This window comes from Apostichopus japonicus, chromosome 11, assembly GCF_037975245.1.
Source record: "Apostichopus japonicus isolate 1M-3 chromosome 11, ASM3797524v1, whole genome shotgun sequence".
NCBI classification, from domain to species: domain Eukaryota; kingdom Metazoa; phylum Echinodermata; class Holothuroidea; order Aspidochirotida; family Stichopodidae; genus Apostichopus; species Apostichopus japonicus.
The window spans coordinates 4199867-4224153 of NC_092571.1; the positions used below are offsets into that span (position 1 = coordinate 4199867).

Genomic DNA, 24287 nt, shown 5'->3' on the forward strand with positions numbered 1-24287 from the left:
GTAAACTAACTAAGAAGCAGCGATGAAACGAAGATTTTTGCTAGTCCGTGTGCATTGACTAACGTTACAGACTAATTTAACGTTAGTCCGTGGCAATATTGACTAGTTTATTTTTTCAGTGTGTACTGTATCACACAGTACTCTGCACCTGTACAATGCAGAATATACCCCACGCTAGGCCTTAAATAGCCACTGGTCCAATTTTTATTTTGGTATGTAATTAATATTGGTTCGTTATTACCTACTGTGTTTACTGTATCAAACAGTACTCTGCACCTATACACTGTGTACAGACACAATGCAATTTGCACATTGTATACATTTGGATGGGTTTTATGGGAGGGCATCTTTCGTACGCAGTTGCCATAATTGACGTAAATCATCATAGTAGCACCGTAGTGGAACTCATATGATCATACGAACGAGTGGGAGGACGTAGTCTTCTGGTTTAACATTGTTTGACCTTGTAGTAATAAGAAACAATCAATGAATGAGTTACCTTTTATAACTCTTATTGCATTATCATATTTGTGTATACACATCACTCCATCAACGCCCCCCCCCCCTCCTAAAGGAAAATATGCATACTAGCACTGCAATATCCAATGCTCAAATTGGGAAACCAAGAACAAGTTTTCTTTTGAGACAAAATGAGGTGAAATCATGCTAGTTGCTAATGTAGAAATCTTCCGAATAAGAGTTTAGTTTCTTGTTAATATCTTAACAATTTTTTCCATTCGAAATAGCTTTGAGTTTGCCCCACAGAAATTCATTAAAAGTCACGGGCTTAGCCAGGATTTGCAAAGTTGTATGCACGACTATCTGAGCGGAGCGCCACCATCGGTTGGCGCGGAGCGAACTAGAAAATTTTTGGTTTTACAAACCCCTCAGATGGCCGGAAACGGCCCTTCCCGAGTGTTTATTCTGGTTCCCTGGCCTCTTGCTAACTTGAGGCACCTCAATTTTTATGTAGAAAAAAGGCACATTTTTAACCTGAGGCAAAGTGTGGGGCACGTGCCCCCTGTGCCCCCCGGTTCCGCCACCCTTTGTCCAGGTAAACAATTGACTAGTTAGAAAAACATTGATCGTGCAAAAAGTGTGGTAGCCCAGATGAACTGCGCTTACAGTGTTGTTACACGGAAATATTCGGGCACCATGATGCTAAATAAAGAAAATCATAGAATCATAGAATTGTCAGGCAAAAATTTGAAAAAGATTCGGACAAGCTACTGCATATTTATATATATATATATATATATATATATATATTTCCAGAGGACAAGAAATTCGGGCAAAAGTCCTGAAAAATTCGGGCAGCCTAAGAGGAGAAATTTTTTTTTATATATATATTTTTTTTCAAGAAATTCGGGCAAAAGTCATGAAAAATTCGGGCAGCCTAAGAGGAGAAAAAATATATATCTATATATATTTTCTCCTCTTAGGCTGCCCGCATTTTTCAGGACTACTGCCCGAGTTTCTTGTCCTCTGGAAATTTGGGGGGCAGTCTGCCCCCTGCCCCCCCCCCCGCCTCGTACGCCGTTAAATAATGAATATGGCAGAATTGTAGTCTTGATATGTGATAATACAAAGAGAACAGACAAATTTGAGTCCAGTACTGTTTCTGTAGCTATTCCAGTATTTTTCAAGATATGAATCGTTAAATATACTTAATTTCTGGAATATTCGTTTAGGCTAACTTGATGGTGACGTCGGCCCCTCATTGCAGTTTTTATAGTTCATGTCGATCCGTTGTATTTGAGGTCAATCAAAATATGTTCGTTAAACTTCATATAAGCAACAGAGCACCCTTGGATGACATTCAACACCATTTGCCACTAACAAATTTGTAAAAAATTATAAACATGTCATTTGAGACCATATATTCTTAATTTTTCCTATTAAGTTTTGTTCTAGTGCAACTGAGAAACTAGTCTGATGGGCTGTGTACTAAACAAAAAGGTTCAGTCACGTTAACAAATGAACCTCAACTGTTTAAAGGGTCATTCCACAAAACGAACAAAAAATAAGTAAATGTGCTATAGGAATACAACCCTAGCAAGACTGAGAGCAGTGGTTTTTAACGGTCCACGGCATAGCAAAGTTAAAAAAATCCTGGTTTATCAAAACACAATACGGGGTATTTTTTGTGAATCTTAAACAAAGTTCTTAAGAATCACTCAGTTTCCGAAACTACCTACTATCCGGTATGATCATTTGCTACAACACTGTGGCTAAGAATGGGACCATATTGACACTGGTCTACTTTGGTTTTCCTGCAAAAGTGATATAGATTGAATTCTTTGTATATTAAAATGTTATCTCATGGTCTTGCTGGCTTGTTTGTCTCTGACATTGCAACGAATATAATTATTGTTTCAGTGATATAGGTTGTGTAAATCTTTGCCAACACATTTATGTCAAACAATGAGTTTAATTAAGTTCATGCAAACCCTTGTGAACCGCATGACTGTTTAAATATTTTGCTTGGCTAACCACAAATAACCCATTACAATAAAATTGATTCCACCTTCAGAGTGACAAGTGACAAGTGACAAAAAAGCGGCTTTTAAGGAATTCGATGGCGCTAGTTTGAAACAGGGTGTTTTTAAATATAACATAAATATATGGCTCTTAAAGGCATCCGTAAATTCACTTTTAGGAGAATAGCGCCTCATCAGGCCACGTATTTAGTGGACGGTGGCTGCAAGCATGCCGGTCGCAGAGAGTGTCTCCATCTCTGGCCAAAGGCAAGGATTCACGCACGCCACCTAGTACGCTTCTGGTCGATTTGACCGACACTCTGCGCATCCTCCCGGGTTCTTTTGCGACAACAAGTGAGACATGGTACGGGATCCTAGGCCACAAAAAAGCACCATGCCACAGCCAGAGGTATTATCGCCAGAGGCCTGTCTTGAACTCTAGCCACGATTTACACGACCGACGAGGAATGAGTCTTTCGTCACTCTCTTAACAGCATCGGCCATCACATCAGCTAGGAAATCATATGGTTGAATTAATATATCAAGACTTCAGCGTCGACTACTGAAAGAGAAAAAGAAATTTTGAACATGTATAACCAACCATTGATAGAGTCGAACTCAGTTCACCAGGTTACCAGTCCCCTGCTCTACCCTCTGAGCCATTTGACAGGTTAAGTTTTAGCGAGCTTAAATTGGTATTATTGGTTGGATACAATCATTTGGTAACAGTGAATAACACTGCCTTCAACCAAAATCTCTATTCATCCTGTCTTACTCCAATTCAGAACAACGGATCTGAATATCTTTATTAACAAGAAGCTCACGCTTCAATGTCTTTGTCTACGTTGCAGCAAGCAGTAAGAATGTCGCTTCCTTCAAAACGTAAATATACAATAGGCTTATGCCCTGATACTATCGATGACTTCGAAGCAAGCATGTGAAAGAAAAACGTATTCCGTGAAATCTTCTTATTCACAAAAGGTTGCTCAAGATTATGCTCGCAAGAGAGGTCTTGCTGTAAGTTGTCTCCCTTTACAACTATATTCTATGCATGCGATCGTGAACTGGGATTAAGCCTGATATTTCAACAAACAATACGTATTCATATTTTAAGACCTTTTTGAATTAGGAAGGGACAATACTTATTAAGTCAAACACGTTAAGTACATGTGACTAATCTTATTTAGGGATCTGAATGGCTGGAAATAGCCCAGTAATTCGAAACCTGAAACAGGATTAAATATGGTTTTGAGTTTATGCCAGTAGATTTGGGAAACACGGAGATCGGTAACTCGTCAACTACAAGACTTTGTTAAGTCCGCAGTGACTTGATGTGTTTATCGATCCTCTGAACTGCGTGTAAAGCCCCCCCCCCCCCCCGCCCCAATGACTGTGTCCCACACATATACTTTTTTAAGACTAGTCGCCCAGGAAAATACTTGGGCACGAAAACAAACTACCGAACGACTGATCCGCTCCCCTTGTATCGGGACTGTGTGATCATCGTCGGGTGTGCATCACATTCCCCACACAAATGTATATACAGAAGTGTGTATTTAGTGTAATACAAAATATTAAAATCATCTTTATAAATATTTCAAAAATTATCTATTGTCAGCCAACTTGATCACGTTGTTAACAATTGTTGAATTTTGAAAGAATGAATGGTAATGAGGAAGGGACGGTGACGAGGACGGGGTTTGAATGTTTGATAGCTTTTATATGTGCAAAACATTTTGTCAACACTAACATGGTCGACTCTATCAGCAGCTAAAATCTCTATAAAGCATACGTTATAGGAGGCAATAGCATCCCTTTCAAAGTCATAGCTACTCTCCTTTTACCGCCGCCTCTCCTTCTCATTTCATTTGCCGATACGTTACTAAACCATGAAAATTGTATCTAAGATCTCTATAACAAAGAAATAAACGAACGGAATACAAATTAAGTTTCCTCCTATTTATTTGAAAAGAGGTATTTGAGTCGCCTCTCATAGAGTGTGGATTTGGAATAATTGAACACAGAACAAAATATTATTTGTCTTTCATCCAGAACTCTGTTTTTTCTCTGTTTAACAAAAGATGTTGTGTCATTGAAATAGGCGTGACATGACAAAAATCAGGTATAAGCATGAAAGGTATAAACGTAGCTCGGTAAATTGGGTAACCTATATGTTCGTAACCATGGTATCGTCTTGTATTAGGGTAACAAGCAAATGTGTCACGCTAATTTCATGCAATTAAGGGCAAAGATATCTTATCATCAAGAACATAACTTGAGAACAAGAGAGTAAAAAATGACAGGAGCGGTGCTAGGACTGATGCATGCAGAAGCACGGACAAGGGCAAAGCAGCGAAAGACCCCCTCCCCCCCCAAAAAAAAATCCCTTGGGATTTTCACCATCACCTTTTGTTTCGGTTAGCAGGACCCTCAGCTATCACAATCTGCGTTTGCTATTAAATTAATTGTGGTGTGGCCACCAGCACACATTCAATAAAACTAGGAGTTTTAGCAAATGTAATATCTTTGCAATTAAATAACCTAAAAAACACAACGTAAGTGTCTAAGTATATATATTTGAAGCTGCCCTGGTGAAACCAATCACAATCAGAAAAGACAAAGTCATCCCTAATTAGGACTGTTGCCATGGCAATAGTCATGATGAAATTTGTACTTTTAGAAAAATGTCATGTAATATACATGTACCAAAATATACCAACTAATTGTCTTGTTACATTGATTTGGCGCTGCCCGATTTATTGCAGTCAAGATATGGATCACTTAAGGTCACTGCCATGTCTTTATAGGGCTGTTGCCATGGTAACACCATGATGAGCAATTCAAATTATAGAACAAAATGTAAAATTACTAATGGCTAACTGTACATTATTCTCAAATTCTAATTCTGTCAGCATAGTGTTGTCATGACAATGGTCTTCATTGGGAATGAGCTTGATCTGCAATGATAATTATCTTGATCTAATCTACCAGGAAGCCCTAAATCTATATACCTTGACACTTACATTGTGTTTCTTTGTTGTTTAGTAATACATAAATATGACATTTTGTTGTCAAGGTCCATTTCAAACTCAAATTCAGTCATACTAGTGTTGCCATGGCAACGATCTTGATTGAGTTCGATCGTGACCTTAAATGGCCTGATATTGAGCTCAATCAACCAGAATGTCTAAAATATATATGCCAAAGACACATTGATTGTGTTTTCATGTTGTTTAGTTACAATTATATGAATTATCTTAATTCCCCCACCCCCTTCCCCTTGAAGCGTTGTCATCGCAACGGTCCTAATTTGGCATAATAGCAACCTTAATATGACTCAAATGCAATCAACCAGGCACCATACAATTGATGTAACTAAACACTTAGATTGTGATTTTATGTTGTATACTCCTAAAAATATCATTTTTCCCAATTTTTATAGTGCTACCTGGCAACACCCACCACTAATTTCATGGCAAAGAAAATTGTGAGAGCTGAGGGTCCTATAGCTAACCGAAAAACATGGTGGATGAAAATCCCTAAAGGGGGGGGGGGGTGTCCATTTTCTATTTCTACCGTAAGTGCACGTTAACAGTGTATACATACATCCGTGCTTTATAGCGTTTTACAAAAACGCATAGGTACTTTGGCTGCGTTGAACAATCAACGCTGTATGTTATAGTTTAAATGTATAGATATAAATACAAAGTACACATTATATACATATATCCGTGCAAAGCGCAAAGATATTGACGTTGCGTCATAGCTAAGGTCGTTGCGCTTACTTTTCGTTGAACAGACAACGCTCTGTGTCTAATAGTTTTAATGTATACATATTAATGCACGTAAACAGTGTATAAACTTACATCCGTGCATTAAAGCGTTATACAAAAGCGCATAGATACTTTGGTTGCGTCATAGATAGGGTAGTTGCGCTTACTTTTTGTTGAACAAACAACGCTGTATGTTATAGTTTAAATGTTTAGATATAAATACACGAAAAACAGTGTATACGTACATCCGGGCATTTAAGCGTTATACCAAAGCGCCTAGATACTTTGATTGCGTCATAAATAAGGTAGTTGCGCTTACTATTTGTTGAACAAACAACGCTGTATGATATAGTTTTAATGTATAGATAGAAATGCACGGTAAACAGTGTATACATGCACCCGGACATAAAAGCGTTATACCAAAGCGCATAGATACTTTGGGTGCGTCATAGTTGGGGTAGTTGCGCTTACTTTTCGTTAGATAGACAAAGCTGTATGTTATAGTTTAAAGATATAGATATAAATACAAAGTATACACATTGTATACATATATCCGTGCAAAGCGCATATATATTTTGTTTGCGTCATAGCTAAGGTCGTCGCTCTTACTTTTCGTTGGACAGACAACGCTGTTTGTCTAATAGTTTAAATGTATACATATAAATGCATGATCAACAGTGCATACATACATCCGGGCGTTCAAGCGTTATACCAAAGCGCCTATATACTTTGGTTGCGTCATAGCTAAGATCGTCAGGCTTACTTTTCGTAGGACAGACAACGCTGTGTTTTAGAGTTTAAATGTATAGATATAAATGCACGGCAAACAGTGTATACATGTATCCGGACATTAAAGCGTTATACCAAAGCGCCTAGATACTTTGGTTGAGTCATAGTTAGGCCGGGTAGTTGCGCTTACTTTTAATTAGATAGCCAAAGCTGTACGTTATATAAATACACGTTAAAGTGTATACATACATCCGGGCATTTAGGCGTTATACCAAAGCGCCTAGATACTTTGATTGCGTCATAAATAAGGTAGTTGCGCTTCCTTTTCGTTGGATAGACAAAGCTGTATGTTACAGTTTCAATGTATATATATAAAAACAAAGTACACATTGTATACATACATCGGTGCAAAGCGCATATATATTTTGTTTGCGTCATAGCTAAGATCGTCAGGCTTACTTTTCGTTGGACAGACAACGCTGTGTGTTAGAGTTTATATGTATAGATATAAATGCACGGCAAACAGTGTATACATGTATCCGGACATTAAAGCGTTATACCAAAGCGCCTAGAAACTTTGGTTGAGTCATAGTTAGGGTAGTTGCGCTTACTTTTAATTAGATAGCCAAAGCTGTACGTTATATAAATACACGTTAAAGTGTATACATACATCCGTGCAAAGCGCATAGATATTTTCGTTGCGTCATAGCTAAGGTCGTCGCGCTTACTTTTCGTTGGACAAACAACGCTGAATGTTATAGCTTAAATGTATAGATATACTTGCATGTAAGCAGTGTATACATACATCCGTGCACTAAACCGTTATACAAAAATGTATAGATATAAATGCACGCAAACAGTGTAAATACATCCGTGCGTTCAAGCGTTATACAAAAGCGCATAGATACTTTGGTTGCATCATAGATAGGGTAGTTGCCCTTACTTTTTGTTGGACAGACAACACTCTATGTTATAGTTTAAATGTGTAGATATAAATACACGTTAAACAGTGTATACAAACATCCGGGCATTTAAGCGTTATACCAAAGCGCCTAGATACTTTGATTGCGTCATAAATAAGGTAGTTGCGCTTACTTTTCGTTGGATAGACAAAGCTGCATGTTACAGTTTAAATGTATAGATATAAAAACAAAGTACACATTGTATACATACATCAGTGCAAAGCGCAAAGATATTGACGTTGCGTCATTGCTAAGGTTGTCGCGCTTACTTTTCGTTGGACAGACAACGCTGTGTGTTAATGTTTAAATGTATAGATATAAATGCCCGTTAACAGAGTTTACATACACTGCAAAAACTCGGGTGTTAAATTTAACACCCATGGTGTTAAATTTGTATTCTTTTTGGAGTGCATATTTGCCAACACCAGCGGGTGTTAAATTAACACCAAGTTGAGAATCCTTTTCTTTACACCACAAAGGGTGTTAAATTCATTATCTTTGGTGTTGATATTGTTACTCTGGTTGGTGTAAAACTAACACTAACTGAATTGATTTTAACTCCAAAAATGGTGTTATTTAGATCTTCCCACTGATGTTGAATTGCAAGTTTTTTATCCAATCCAGATAGTGTTAATTCTGTATTTTTGTATAACACCTTTCCAAGGTACAGTATCACCCAAGTCTGGGCTGGACAATACGCATAAGCAATAAACAACAGATAAAAACCATAGATGCCATTTGCAATGTGTTACACGTTTTTATATTCATCTTGGAAGCACCAGTTGTACAGAAAACACCTTATCGAGTGCATAAACAAGAATGAACAAAAGCTTGCCTAACATGAGCAAGCCCATAAACTGATTAGAAACTTATTTTTTAATGAAGATAAATCAGATCATAATGCTTGCATATTATAAATGCTTAAAGTTAATATTATACCTTTGTCTCAAACTGATAAACACATGCATGGAAACCAAAGGTATAACGCTTTAATGCCCGGATGTATGTATACAATGTGTACACTGTGTATTCATATCTTTACACTTGAACTATAACACAGTGTTACTTTGATAATTATATGTTTGAACATAACTGAACCATTGGCAATCACATAACACTGATTAAAAGTTAACTTGTAGCATGTTCTCTTATATTCTAGCTGGCAAAACAAGTTAATCACTGTTCACAGATAAATCAATTGTTGGAAATGAACACTGACTGGGTTACTTCAGTCAAAAAATGTGCAAAATTAACTCATTGAAAAATTATGTGCCTTGGACAGACATAAGTGTGATGATCACATCTGGATTGAATCCTCAGTAATGACAGTGGTTTGAAGTCAACAAGTTCACTGGTTTCCTGACATAAGTCTGCTGAGGTACTGCCTCTTTCACAGCAAATCCACGAAACAATGGTTTGTAAAACAGTGTGCTCCAAACAAAACTCTAACGAAGTTTTGTATGGTGGAGTATAAGGATCGCGAGATACAATGTCTCAATGTGACAAGGAAAACATGGTGAAAATGACTGATTGAAGGTCAATTTTGACCGAAAATGTTAGGTCACTCGCAAATTACAAGAATATGTGAAAATGAGAGTGCGACAGTCGGAAATTTTAAAGTGCGACAGTCGCAACCCCCCACACCCCCATCTAGCGACGTCCATGCCAATGACAGACATATCTCCCCCGCACACTTGTAAATGCATGCAATCCACAGTCTAATAGCATACATGACACCAGTCAGAATACTTTGTGTCATACTCACAAGGCCTGGAGTAATCTTGAATTGTGGAAATTCCTCTATTATATGCGCTGCTGAATTCATAGCATTGACCATGTTTCTCCTCACTAATAGAGTATTTTTCATCTTCTCAAAGACCAAATTAGAATCCGTAGATACAGCAGGGGTATGTTTCATCCAGTTTACATCTGCTGTAGTGTTATCTTCAGATTGCAGGTTATCAGACACAGCAGGTAATGCCCTTTTAAGCATGGGGCCTCCATCTTGTTTGCAGGCAGGGTCCTTTGGAGTTATGTTTGGTTGTTCAGAATGACGTTCTCCTCTATTGACGTTTTTTATCCTTGCTGCAAGGAATCCTGTATTGGTTCTTTCATCATAAAAAGCTTCCTGAAAATAATAATGAAATGTACTTAGCACTAGCTGTGGTTCATTTTATGTACCACTCTCCAGTTGGATACTTCTTAATAGCATTTCCCAAGTTAAGCTGTAGGTTGAAAATTGCTAGGAGTTTTCATAAGTAGCTTCCAAGACATCTTTACCATCAAAAACACTCTCAGAAATTATGAGTATGTGGCAGTAATTTTAGTTTGAACTAGCAAAACTACAGTGCTTATACAAGAGACATTTAACCAAAACTTCCTCTATTTCTACTGAAGTCATGGCCTCAAGGGCATCTAAAAGAAGAATTACAAGGGGGGGGGGGAGATGAAATGTTTTCCATGGCAATGTCCAGTTCCAAATCATGCATGTCCCAACATTTAAGTGAAAAAAAAGTTCTCCTCTTGCCCTGGAAAGATCATGATACCTATAATGTAAAATTTGACTGGCCCTGCATTAGACAAACCATTTCCCCTCCTATACATGTATGCCTTTTCCCTGCATTTAATGTTAAACTATGATACTGCAGAACAACTGTTTTGAAGTATAGTTCCAAAATTTACAATAGTGTCCCTATGACAGCGAGTTTTTAATCCACAAAACCTTTGGTGGGGGTCTTGGGTCCTCCTGCAGTTTATTTAAATTAATTACTTACATGACCTGTTGGTGTGTATGGGTCTTGAGGGTTTTCAAACATGTTGACAATACCAACTGCATATTTTCTTTTTGTGACCGTAGGTGGCGTCCGTCTGCGATAGAAGATGTAGGGGGAAATAAAGTGTATAATAATATAGTGTAATATTATATTATAATAAAGTGTAATATAAGTGTATTAGATGTTTGCCTTACTAAATGAGTGATTACTTAAAGGCTCTTTTCTCTCACCACAAATCTGCCATAAACCTGCAATACTGGTCAGTTCAAATGTTATGTACGTCTTAAAAACAACAATGGACCAATGCAGAATTTAATAACCTGGGCCTTGAAATTCTCTTGCACAGAGGAGAAAAGGGTCTTTAAAGGAGCTCAGCTATCTGCTGTATTGGTCAGAGCTCCCGAATATAACATGCTATTAACTAGGAAAGTTTCTAACATAATGAAATTGAACTGCCTGGGTTAGCCCAACTAAGTTTGTGTACACAATTTCAATAACATGTGTCTTTCAGCATATGGTATTTTCTGTGGAGAATATTTAAAATGAAAAGCAATACCTGTTGTTCAATGGTTAATACTGAGCAAGTCACATCACTGTCCTTAAAAGGAAACACTTTTTTCTATTATTGTGCTAATTTGTAATACAATACATTTTCACAAAGATTGTTACATGCTAAGGAGGATACCAAAACTTTCTAATTGGAGCAAATGTTTTGCCAAGTTGCAGGTTTCCATTGAATGGTATGCCCTCAACATTAAAAGAAATGTTTATATGTGATTACCTCAGCTGCCTCGTTTGTTGTTGCTTCTGTTTCCCTTACTCTTTTCATGGGAGGTGCAGAACTGGTGGAGGGAAGATTAGCATGATATTGAGTATCATCTTCCTCAGAAATTACATCAGTATCTGAATTGCTGTCTATTTAACCCTTGCAGCTGCTGGAGATACTAAATAAAAGAAAATCTTCTGTTAAGCACATAGCTAGAGATAGATGAACACATTTCTTGTAATGAATAGGAATGTGCATTTTCGAACAATCCATGAACTGATAACCGGTCAAATTTTTCAATCGGTTAACCAGTAATCAATCCTACAGCTACACAAAAAATGGCAATTAATGTAACACATTGATTTCAAAACTTCACAGAACTAGTCATAAGAACCAGACATTAAAACTGCCGCAGAGCTGCTACCCCTTAGTTGCAATTAAGTCTTATCTGTTTTGCTGTACTTGGATATATACCCTCACTACATGAGACATTTCTTCAAATCTTCTGTGTTTTACGTTTGGGAATTGCCTAAATTATGGGAAAAACAATACAACGCTGATGAACTGCAGTCAAAATTCAACGTTCAACCCTTGTTATCTTGACTGCCACTGTATAAACTATGCTTACACACTACTCACAATGTGGTATGGAAAGTAAACAAAATTCCCAATTTGAAATGCTGGGGATCAAGGAGCCAGTCTGAGGTGTTATCCACCAAACGAGGCAAAAACAACAACAAATGTCATTTTTGAGGGACCTCTGGGATCTTCTCTGTGTCAAAAGGTATAGGCTTATTCCTTCTTAATTAAGGAAATGTTGTCAGAGATCCCACCACACTAACCTACATTTTCCCATTGGGAACACATCTGGTTATTCATGTAAGCAGAGTATTTTGCGTTGTCTGGAGCTTCCTTATTTGCCACTTACCCCACTTTTCACCTCTCTTTAACACCATGATGGCTGTGTTTGGCTACATTTCAAGGAGAGGTGCAAGAGAATCTTCATCAAACTCTGCTCCATCCTCTCTATCCACAAGTATCACATCTTCAGCAATTTTGAATTTCTTCTTTGCTGTATCATATATGAAAGAAAATAGAATAAACCAGCAAGTGTCATACTTTTGATTTAGTCATGCATATACTTAAGTCTATTTTGTTAGGATTAAGCCCTGAAATAGGTCTGTACGCATTAAATTTAACAGCCTTTGACCTTGTATCATTAAATTTACTCCCGTAGAGCAGGCTTGCACAGAGAGCGTCATGTCTAACTCATGCTCAAAGTCATTTTTCTCAGCAAATTGCATGTTTGCAAGATAGTGAATACAAACAGAAACATAGTGACAAAAAGTTGAGGCTTCATTTGTCTGAATTTGTAATTCAAATGGTGGGCAACTGCTGATTTGTTATGAATTTGCCCTAATGAGGCAATTAGCCAACATTTAATGGTAATAAAACTACCATATAGACTGCAATACATTCACCCTACACATGCCTTGCAGAAAAAGCCTACAGTAAAATCACATAGACCTGCAGTACAAGTTTTCCTTTGGAAATCAAGATTGACAATGTAAATATATGTAATGAAGTGCTTCAAAATTATCTACTTTTTTGCCTTTCTAAGCATGTACGCTAGACATGCTTCCTTTCGCAGTCAAAAGTTGGCCAAAACCAACATAACAAACAAGCTTTATATAGTTTCTTTTAATCTAAGATATGCAGTCTGTCATCAATTGACAATATTGGAAATCATATAAGGCCTATCACATATTTGGTCTTTGTGTTGGCTAAATCTGCATCAAATGTTCTAGTGGATTATTGAGGGATGCAAACTACTAGGCATGAAATTTGATGCCCTATGGCTTTCCAGTGTAACAATTTCATTTAAGCCTACTAACTACTAATAATAAAAAGTCTATTCGTGAACACAGAGATGATTAGACATGCTCAACAGCAAGAGATTCAATGCAACTTATTTATTATGTATTTCGACAACAGCTTAATGTAGCACGAAACGATTGAGAACCCACCTCTAAATTATATTGCCTGCATTATAATCAGTGTGATGATGAGTGTGAGGCTATTTAAGGGCCTTAGTCTAGACTTAGCCTAGTTTTGTTGGTGGCCAATAGAACTGTAGGCCTAATTTACAGTTGGGCGTACTTATTAAGTTAAACTAGCTGGGGCGTAAACTATACATATAGGCTAGGTCAAGTCGTCGACAACCCTTTGAACTGGGCTAGGCTACATCATACATGCATTATATTCGAGACTATGGAGTATGGAGTAGGCCTATGGTATCACTATCACTCTCCATTTCACATTGAATTAGTAAAAGGGAAAGAAGTACTCTAATTTAAAAGTGATACATAAAATAGTGATACACAGCCCTGTTCAAGGGAAAGTATAATTAAACTGCCAGTTCTATAGGCCTACGCAATGATATATAACGTTACAAATGATCTATGGGCCTAGGCTTTGGGCCTCTAGAGGCTATAGGGCCTTCGGCAACAATTAACCTAGGCCTAAGTTACGCAATAGGCTTCCGTTAGGCATCTGCCTATGATGAAGTTATAAAAGGCAACCTTCCCTTGCTTGCCTCCGTGGATTGCCTATCCTTTCACGAGAAAGTTAAAACCTATAGGCTATACACAGATTATCTCCAAAAGAATGCATACCTGTTTCAATCAAATCTCTGAATTCCTTGAACACCACAACTTCCCTTGCTTCATTTCGAAATAAACGAACATTTTGCCCCCTTCGTTTGCACCTCGTCTGCTTTGCCCAACTTTGGCTGTAACAGCTTCGCCGACGATATCGATATGATAATTACTGCCACTACTATGGACCAATTAGGAGTTCCGGTTTCTATGACATAATGTATTTACGCGTAAGGAGAGTAACTTGGAAAGGGATTGGCTAAAACTTCTACCTGAACGAGGTTGAAGGTCAGATATCATTCTCATTGGTGTCAAATCAACACTGAATTCAACACCGAAAAGCTAAATCCAAAATTTTAACACTGCAGTTTTTGCAGTGTACAGCCGTGATATAAAGCGTTATACAAAAACGCATAGATACTTTGGTTGCGTCATAGATAGGGTAGTTGCGCTTACTTTTTTTTTGAAGAAACAACGCTGTATGTTATAGCTTAAATGTATAGATATACATGCACGTAAACAGTGTATACATACATCCGTGCATTAAAGCATAACACCAAAGCGCAGTTGACAGATAATATCAAAACGGTTATCAGTTTGATGAAGGAGAGAATATGGTTTTGGTTCTTTCTTTAATGTTTTGATTTTCTATGCAGGAGACTCGGCGACAAGCACATCATTTAAAAAGTGGGAGTATTGGTGGAGGGGGGGGGAGATTCCAAATTTCTCCCGACTGAGTTTGGTAGGGCGTAGTTGAATGCGCCTCTGGAGAGCGTCCCCCACGCCCCCCCCCCCAACCTTGGACGCCCATGCTTTTCCGATGCGAATTTGGAATTATGTTTTTGCAGGTACCTTAATGTCATTCCTTTAACGGCTGTGAAGGAACACTTGGGTAAATACGCCCTTAATGACAGTTATTCAGAGCCAGTAGAATCACTGTGGTCGAGTGGTACGGATTTCGGTTCGTGACACGAAGATCCGGGGTTCGATTCCTACCTTCGCCTGATGAGTCCCAAAAGGACGAAACCGGTCGTGAAGTGGAATTTTATTATATATATATATATATATATATATATATATATATATATATATATATATATATATATATATATATATATATAACATATATAACACTTTCACAAAAATAGACCCTAAATGTATTCTCAAGCTCAAACTTATTAACAATAACTCAATCGTTAAGGCTAGACGAAAGTTTTGGGCGAATAGTAAGGATTTTGTTATATATAACTCTCTTAAGTTGTAAAAAATTTCTCCTTAACGTTTTTTTTACTAGGGACTACGTACTGTACATACGTAAACTGTTATGGATGTACACACGTTATTTACATAAATACATACTGAAAAAAGTGTATTGTACTGTACATACGGTTCAATACACTATATACACTAAGATTGTATCCTCGTACTCGACGATTTTTTCCACGGAGACGGAACACGTCTTTCAAAGAGAGGAACAATATTTTAAGCAGGGGTGGTGAAAATGGGAATATATGGGGTCGTGGTTTAGTTGTGTATGACGGAGGGGTATACTAAGAAGAAAGGTGTATATTAAGCTCAATTACGAAAGGTAACAATATAATATAATATATACAATATAAAATAATAATAATAACAAAACTTAAAAAGAGTAAAATTATATAAGGAATACCCGCCTTCCTATGCAGACGCCCTTTCATATGCCTTACAAAAGGCCCATCTGCAGTCTAGAATCAACCTGTATCGTTTCTCACAATGCATTAGTACTTGCACAAGGTTATTAAATTGTGTGTAAGATTGGCACACCCCTTCCTCTTAACCCCCCCCCCCCCACCCACACACCTATTGAGGTGAATCGCACACACAAATTTGGCGGCAATGTGCGGATATTTTGAAAGGTAGTTATAATTATTCATGTAACAAAGCAAGAAATATGTACCAATATAAACTCACACGTCAAGTGTCACTGGGGCTAGTGACTGAGAAGATTTAATGCTATAAAAATCGATTTGAAAATAATGGCCTAATGGGAAACTTATGACATGTAGTATGGAAATATAGCATATCTTGAAACAAGTACATATGAAAATTACTAACACAAGATAGGGGTTGAAAACGGCAGTTCTGACTGATTGGTCAATAATGAAGCAATGTCACAAATTGAGTAGAAGATTCATATCAACATTAGGTTCAGAATGTAATAAACCTATACGAAAAAAAGGAGAACAAATCAAACAACGAAGAACACATCTGTCACTTACAAGAGCAGGGTACAATTTCGCGAGTTCGAATGTAGGCTATCCTACCAATATGAAGACACAGTACAAGAACTTCAACAACACATTCAAGTATAAGCTTGATAATAAATGTAATTCTTCAAAGTTACACAAAGTTTCGTCTTCCTTTAATTAATAAGTGGATATAATGCTAAACTATCAATATTAACCAGGTAAAAGCATTTAGCTCAGGTACTACGCAACGTTGAAACCATTTGCGCGAGATTAACAAATGTTGGGTGTGTTTCTATGTTGATTTGTTAGTATTTTGATAGTAAGATCACCTAGACATTGAGCAATTCTATGGCATGCTCAATCTACATGTATACCTGTCTATGAAGGGCTGGCACATCCCTACTACATAGCCACCATCACTGTACTAGATCTGAATAGTTCCCTGGATAACAAAGGCTCGTTTACTCACACAAAAGATGGCCCAGGTAACTATCACCATAGTAAAGTACAATGGCCTATCAACTCTTATGTGACAACATCTCTGCTCCTCTTCCAATGGCACACAAACACTCTACACTGAGAAATAAGAAAGTGCCTATTCAAACAATAATACATATCTAGATTTGTCTTGAGAATATTATGTTCACACGCCCCCTCAATGTCTTCAAGAAATGAATAAACTGATTCAAGCAATTTAACTTCATGTGTCATGTTGCAACTCTCATTTGTTCTATTAGCACTCATTGCTCATCGTTCATTAACTTCATCCTTCCTGTGCACCCTTTCTTCCGCTACTCTCGTTCATTACATTGGTGTGCACATACAGATTAATAAACATTATTATGTAGCTTTTAAACCTTTTAAACTGTTCTCTGTATTTCCCAAACTTCTTCTGAGAGAGAAGTCTTCGTTCCTTTCCAGATACTTAACGAATTATCTAGTAGATATAATCTTGTGTGGGAAGCATTAGGTCTTCTTTCTTATTGCATGATAATAACCCATTTACATGCTGGCAGCTTTTGTGGTTTGTTTAAGGCATTTATTCAAATATTGCCAAGTATGAATCAAATAACATAACAATTTCTATGAGAGTCAGAGTGTTTTCAAGCAGTGATGAAGTTTCATATCGACCTATATTGTCTATGAAGGGACATACAAGAAGCAAATTTAACTATGCATGGCATTTAATTTAACTGAACAGTTTTCAACACATCACCTAACACTTACTGTAACACTTACTTGGAATACTCTTTGTTGTCTGGTCAGTTATCATACTGTGAAATTGTTTCTCCACTAAGTTTTCGTCACTTTTTGTCCACTTGGTATATGTTCACACTAACCCCCCCCCCCCCCCAATAAAAGACAATATAAAAAACTTATCTAGCCTGTTTTATCTGTACTAAAATGAATTGGTTGGAAACAATGATTAATTGAGAGAAGAGAATGAACTCTGGAAGCAGTTTGGCGAAGTAAACCTTGTGAAGAACCAGGTAGAGCTAATGTTGAAAGTGAATTAATATTTTTGTTTGTTTGTAGCAATCCATTGATAAATACACTAACTGGATAGGAGAGTAAAAGTAGTGGAATGCTTTAAGCTACAGAGATGCCTAGATCCAAGTTAGTAGGCTAGCCTTTGTTTGACCAAACAGAACAGCGTAAGTGCTTAAACTTTAACTGTTATGCCAATAACCCTAGTTCTTATATATTACATCAAAAGTTAAGTTAGGCCTAAGTGAGGTAAGACCTCAACTTAAGCTGATGATCTTACAATGCAACTACGTTTTGGTGTTCAGGACTATTGGTTTACTCTCCCGATTACTTTGCGCTCAATGAAGTAGGCTAGCAACTACAAGAGCTTACTAAAGTTCTGAGTGCACTGTGTATCTGTCGATAATCTTGTAATGTAGTACTGAAATAACATTTGGAATACTTCAATTCATGATATAAACTGCAAGACAAATGTAGGTTTCATGCAATGTTACCGACCATGAAGGTGAAAGATGGATGTTCCTATCTGCAAAATGAGTTGTTGAAAAAGGTAACTGCTGTTTACTGTTTATCTTTTAGGCTTCAATCGTCGACAAAAATAGATGGGACACCCCACTCCCCGTATCAATGTTGCAGTTTCTGAGCGCTTTTGGCTACAACATTGAACGGGGGGAAGGGGGTGCGCTGAGGCCAATATCGCTCGTTGCTGCTCATACTGTCCCATCATTTTTGTCGAGGATTGTCTGAATGGCTGTACAACGGTTCATTGGGGTATATATCGAGGTCTGAGCTGCCCCAAGCGTTGCGCGATAGCAATAGTTGTTAATATTTCCTCTTAAAGGTATTATAACTCGCAATTGCTGATTCATTCGAGGAATTAGGTCGAACCGAATATTCAATAGGCATGCATCTTTCAGCGAATAAAGCGAATAACTTCACAAGAAAAACATAATATTTTCGATCCGTTTCTTTCATTTATTTCGTATGTATCTTATATTGGTTTCTTACTGATGTATCACATTATATGTCATAATATATACATATTACACTTAATTCCGTGTGAGAGGAAAATAGTAAATAAATGATAGCATGATTTTAACAGAAATTCTTGAGTTTTTCTTTATAAACTCTCAGGATAAGAAACAAGAATAATGTTAATTAGTGTCCGGTGTAAATGTTATTGTGGGGTGTGGGCTGGGTGGGTGGGGGGGGGCGCTTCAGGCAAGAAGGGTTTCACAATTTCAATGTGCTGCAATACAATAGCCCCAGAAAATTATGTCACAAAGTTTAGTTGTATATATAGGTTGTCAGGGCAACCCTGGGCAGGAAGCAACTTGTGGATGTACAATGACGGATTTCTAAATTGAGGTGTCAATAGTATTGTTTAGCTCCTAAACAACGGAAAGCCGCCCATTGTATGATGCATGTAAGCCTTTAATACATCGTTTAGTGGTGTAAGAATTCTCCAAAGTGTTAGTTTATAGACATACAGCCTCATTGCTACACACGAAACATCTACAACAACGACACCATTTCACGAATGGCTTCTTATTCTCTCATTTCACCGTAGAGTAAGGCATATGCGCGCCTATTGCGCGAAAGAGAAAACCTTTCAGTTCGTCAAGTTGCCAAGTTAACAGGAATTTCGAAGACTTCGGTATCAAGGATTTGCAGTAAACGTTTATTGCGGGGCGAGGCTCGACCAAGTACTCATGGAGAGGGACCGGTTCGAAAGAGGGGGCGGCCACCCAAGTTGAGCGTTCGTCAAAAGCGTGCTATTTTGAAGGAACTTAGAAAAAACAAGGAGTGAGGGACAGTTTTCTGTGAGAACTCTCAGGACAAAGTGTGAGTTACATACAGTGTCGGAGAGAACAATATCTCGATTTCTCAACAAGAGTGGTTATAAGTACTATCAAGCCAGAAAGAAGGGTCTCCTATTTCCCAAGGACCTGCATCAACGTTGGAAATTCGCCAGAGGAATTAAACGGTCTCGAGGTGAGGCATTCTGGACTAAAGATATATCTTTTTATTTTGATGCCACCGCATTTCATTATAAGAGCCACCCACGACAGCACGCAAACACTCTAAGTAGGCGTGTTTGGCGTAAGAAAAGTGAGGGGTTATCATTCGGTTGCACGGCCAAAGGGAGTAAGGTCGGGAGTGGCGGAAAAGTTGTAAGGGTGTATGCCGCCATCTCATATGGAAACGCGTGGTGTTAGCTAAACCATACCGCAAGTTAGCTGGCAAGCGTTTTTCGAAATTTATGAAAAAGGAATTCCCGGCAGTCTTCCAAAAATGTGAAGCAACCCATAACACTCCACGGATTTTTCTTCAAGATGGCGACCCTTCTCAGAACTCAAAGAAAGCTATCAAAACACTAAGTCGCATGGATGCAACCATTTTTAAGATCCCTCCTAGGAGCCCCGACTTAAATCCAATAGAAAATATCTTCAAACTTTTGGGGCATCAACTGAAGTACAATGCCATCGAGAACAATATTGAATTTGAGACATTACGAGCTTTCAGAAGTCGAGTTGTTACAACTCTCCTCCAGATGCCGCGTGCTATCATTGACAAAACAATCGCTTCAATGGGTAAACGAATTGATGAAATCATTCGAAGAAAAGGAGAGAGACTGAAATATTAGTATTTTGGCTGTAATGCGCTATCCATGCTATGCTTTCATATTATGATCTGCCACATGAGGGCGGTAATCTCCCGAACTGTTGGTGAACATTGTACGATTTACCAACGATGGACCCCATATTTTTCGCAAATTTCAGCTCCAGAATACCAATATTCCGATGTTGGAGCACACTCAGTTACAGTTCAAGTTTCTTTAAATCATCACGTTCGTGAAAATTGGACAAACATATACAAAATCGCCGATATACGAACGGTTAACCATTTATTGACGATAAAAGGCTTTGGTGAACTTATGCTTTTTTACTATTTCAACGGTTGACCATCCATCCACATTGAAATACTGTGTAGGTCAATGGTATACCGTGCTCGGGTCAAGTGTGTATCGTGGCGGTCTTTCACTAGGATGTCAGTCGAACTTAATATTCAATAGGCACGCAATAGTTGTTAATATTTCCTCGTAAAATTATTATAACTCGCAATTGCTGATTCATTCGAGGAATTAGGTCGAACCGAATATTCAATAGGCACGCATCTTTCAGCGAATAAAGCGAATAATTTCACAAGAAAAACATAATATTTTCGATCCGTTTCTTTCATTTATTTCGTATGTATCTTATACTGTTTTCTTACTGATGTATCACATTATATGTCCTAATATATATACATATTACACTTAATTCCGTGTGAGAGGAAATTAGTAATAAATGATAGCATGATTTTAACAGAAATTCTTGAGTTTTTCTTTATAAACTCTCAGTTTAGTGATGGTGGAACCCCTCCCCCTCCCCTCCCCTCCCCTTCCTATCCCCATCCCTTTCCCTCTCCCACCCCTCCCTCAACTCATTCCCCTCCCACACCTCTCACTCCCTGTCACTACCACACCCCTCCCAACGCTACTCGACGACGTAGTTTGAATAATAGTGTAACCAAATATGGAGGGTTGGATTAAGTTAGAATAAACTTGGCAAAACATGGTCCACATGGGGGACATCAACCTGTTCGTTGGCTTGGATTTGCGAGCGGAAGGTAAATTATCGCCATCGAATCGTCATCATCTCCGTTTCTCTTTCTTCAATTTGGGCCCCCTTTATGTATATCAGTGGATTCTTGCCAGTTGCGAACACTGGTGATGAACCACTAAGGACAAAATCTTGGGAGAAGTGTGTTTTTGGATCGGGTAGATGTACCATTTGACCTTCTAATAGAAGCAGGAGATCATGCCACGGCATGATCTGCGGACTCCATCTGAAGTCATTTAGGAAAATGACTTCAGCTTTCTTAGCACCAACCCACGCGAAGCTCGTTGAAGCGGGATTGGAAAATACTTTGAAGATTTGGGCCAGAGGCGCCAGAATAAACGTTTTGCCGCAATTCGCGGGACCAGTTATAAAAAATTATAAAAATTTACCCGGCCCTTCTCGAGGACGTCGACAACAGCCCGTTGAAATGTACCGGCGGGAATATCATTCCGACGCAAAATGTCTTCCGCGATTTTGGACCATAGCCCGTTGCAGCTTTCGGGACGAGATTTCTTTCCTCGCTCCAGCTTACTCTCGGCGTCGTGTAGTTCCCACGCGACCTATCGAAAAAGACCTTTATATAGTGACAAATATAGTGAATTCGAGGAATTAGGTCGAACCTAATATTCAATAGGCACGCAATAGTTGCGTGCCCTCCCCCTCCCCTTCCCCTCCCCCCTCCCCTCCCCTCCCCTCCCCTTCCTATCCCCACCGGTTTCCCTCTCCCACCCCTCCCTCAACTCATTCCTCTCCCACACCTCCCACTCCCTGTCACTACCACACCCCTCCAAACGCTACTCTACCACGATCCTAACCCACAACTTCATCACGCACGACCCCCCACCACCAGACCATGGCATGGTGAATGATTTATACCGTATATTCAAAATGTTGGGAAAATGTATTTATGAATTATTGGAAAATGGATTGGCGTACCTCGATCGCTTTCGCGACACACTTTTGTCCCCGATTCACCACAAATTCAGCCAAGTCGGTTTTCCCCTCTCGTTTCTGCATTTCGGCCAAAGCCAGCAGTTCTGTCCGGGTCTTTATGTTCCGCTTAACTACCATCTGGGACACATCGAACGCGCTAAGCCGTTTGCGCTTTTTTTTTAGTGGCGCACGTGCTGATTGTTCCCCTGATGCCTGCAGGACCCTAGAGGTACTGGCCGATGTTGTGGCTGGTGGGCTGGCCCCCAGGTCCGGGTGACCTGGGGTTTGCAGGACGCCAGCGTCCTCTTTAACGACATACTGCCATGCCGTGTAATAATTAGCATGGGTTGAGGAGAAAAGCACCACATTTCCATGCTGGTTTTCTAACAGGCTCTTAACTCTTAACCATCGACGTGGCCGATCAAGCTTTACCGCCATGTGATAGTGTTTGCCGCCATCTTGGTGGGTTTCTTGACAACATACCCATTGGATGATATGTGCCCCTACCGACTCGAACGAACCTCGTACCTGTTCTGCGAAATTTTCACGCGAAGCGCATAGAGTTTCATCGGCTGGGCTATATGTTATCAAATATACCATCCGAACTTGACGTACTCCTAATGTATCAGCCATGATGTTGGATAATACCTGCAATACTGAAATCTCCCGGTTCTATTTAATGAGTTCTATATTAGCCTATATCTATACATATATATGTGTGTATATAAGACTTGCTGATATCATGTGGTGATCTGTATATGTCTGGTTGGATTTACACATGACGTGTTAATCTGTCTAATAGCTAACAATTGGCCCTGAAACACATTTACCAAATTTGGGTAATTACTGACGTGTTATACTGTCAGTGGCTGGATTATAGGTTTGAAGGTGTAAGATCTTCCTGTTGTGATGAAACGGCTGATGATGCAAGCTTATAAAAGCATTCTATGAACCCTATATAACAATGTAAATGTCCAATTCATTGCTATGATATATATATTTAAAACCATGTGTACTATTCCTACAATGTCTAATGCCCAGTAGTAAATCCTTATGCTACTATACTTATATACTACTTTTTTTTTTTTTAAAACGTTATTTAAAAAGGCTTCATGTTGAACTCACACTGTCTACAAGATGATTCAAACAAGATGATTGCTTAAGAAAATGCATAACGCCCGCCAGCCAGCCAGCCAGCCAGCCAGCCGTCTATCTATCTATCTATCTATCTATCTATCTATCTATCTATCTATCTATCTATCTATCTATCTATCTATCTATCTATCTATCTATCTATCTATCTATCTATCTATCTATCTATCTATCTATCTATCTATCTATCTATCTATCTATCTATCTATCTATCTATCTATCTATCTATCTATCTATCTATCTATCTATCTATCTATCTATCTATCTATCTATCTATCTATCTATCTATCTATCTATCTATCTATCTATCTATCTATCTATCTATCTATCTATCTATCTATCTATCTATCTATCTATCTATCTATCTATCTATCTATCTATCTATCTATCTATCTATCTATCTATCTATCTATCTATCTATCTATCTATCTATCTATCTATCTATCTATCTATCTATCTATCTATCTATCTATCTATCTATCTATCTATCTATCTATCTATCTATCTATCTATCTATCTATCTATCTATCTATCTATCTATCTATCTATCTATCTATCTATCTATCTATCTATCTATCTATCTATCTATCTATCTATCTATCTATCTATCTATCTATCTATCTATCTATCTATCTATCTATCTATCTATCTATCTATCTATCTATCTATCTATCTATCTA

The 24287-nt window shown here is 38.2% G+C and overlaps 2 protein-coding genes across 7 annotated transcripts in view; both read right to left on the bottom strand.

Annotated features, from left to right (window-relative positions):
* Window positions 1–24287, bottom strand: part of LOC139975860 (TPR repeat-containing protein DDB_G0287407-like) — a 136499-nt gene that overhangs the window by 108803 nt on the left and 3409 nt on the right. The window lies entirely within an intron of this gene.
* On the bottom strand, window positions 1508–23778 carry LOC139975861 (uncharacterized). The gene is made up of 3 exons (XM_071984122.1): window positions 22459–23778; window positions 21912–22082; window positions 1508–3042 (listed from the first exon to the last, which is right to left on the bottom strand). The coding sequence occupies exons 1-3, from the start codon at window positions 23086–23088 to the stop codon at window positions 3040–3042; spliced, it is 804 nt and encodes a 267-aa protein (XP_071840223.1). The 5' UTR covers window positions 23089–23778; the 3' UTR covers window positions 1508–3039.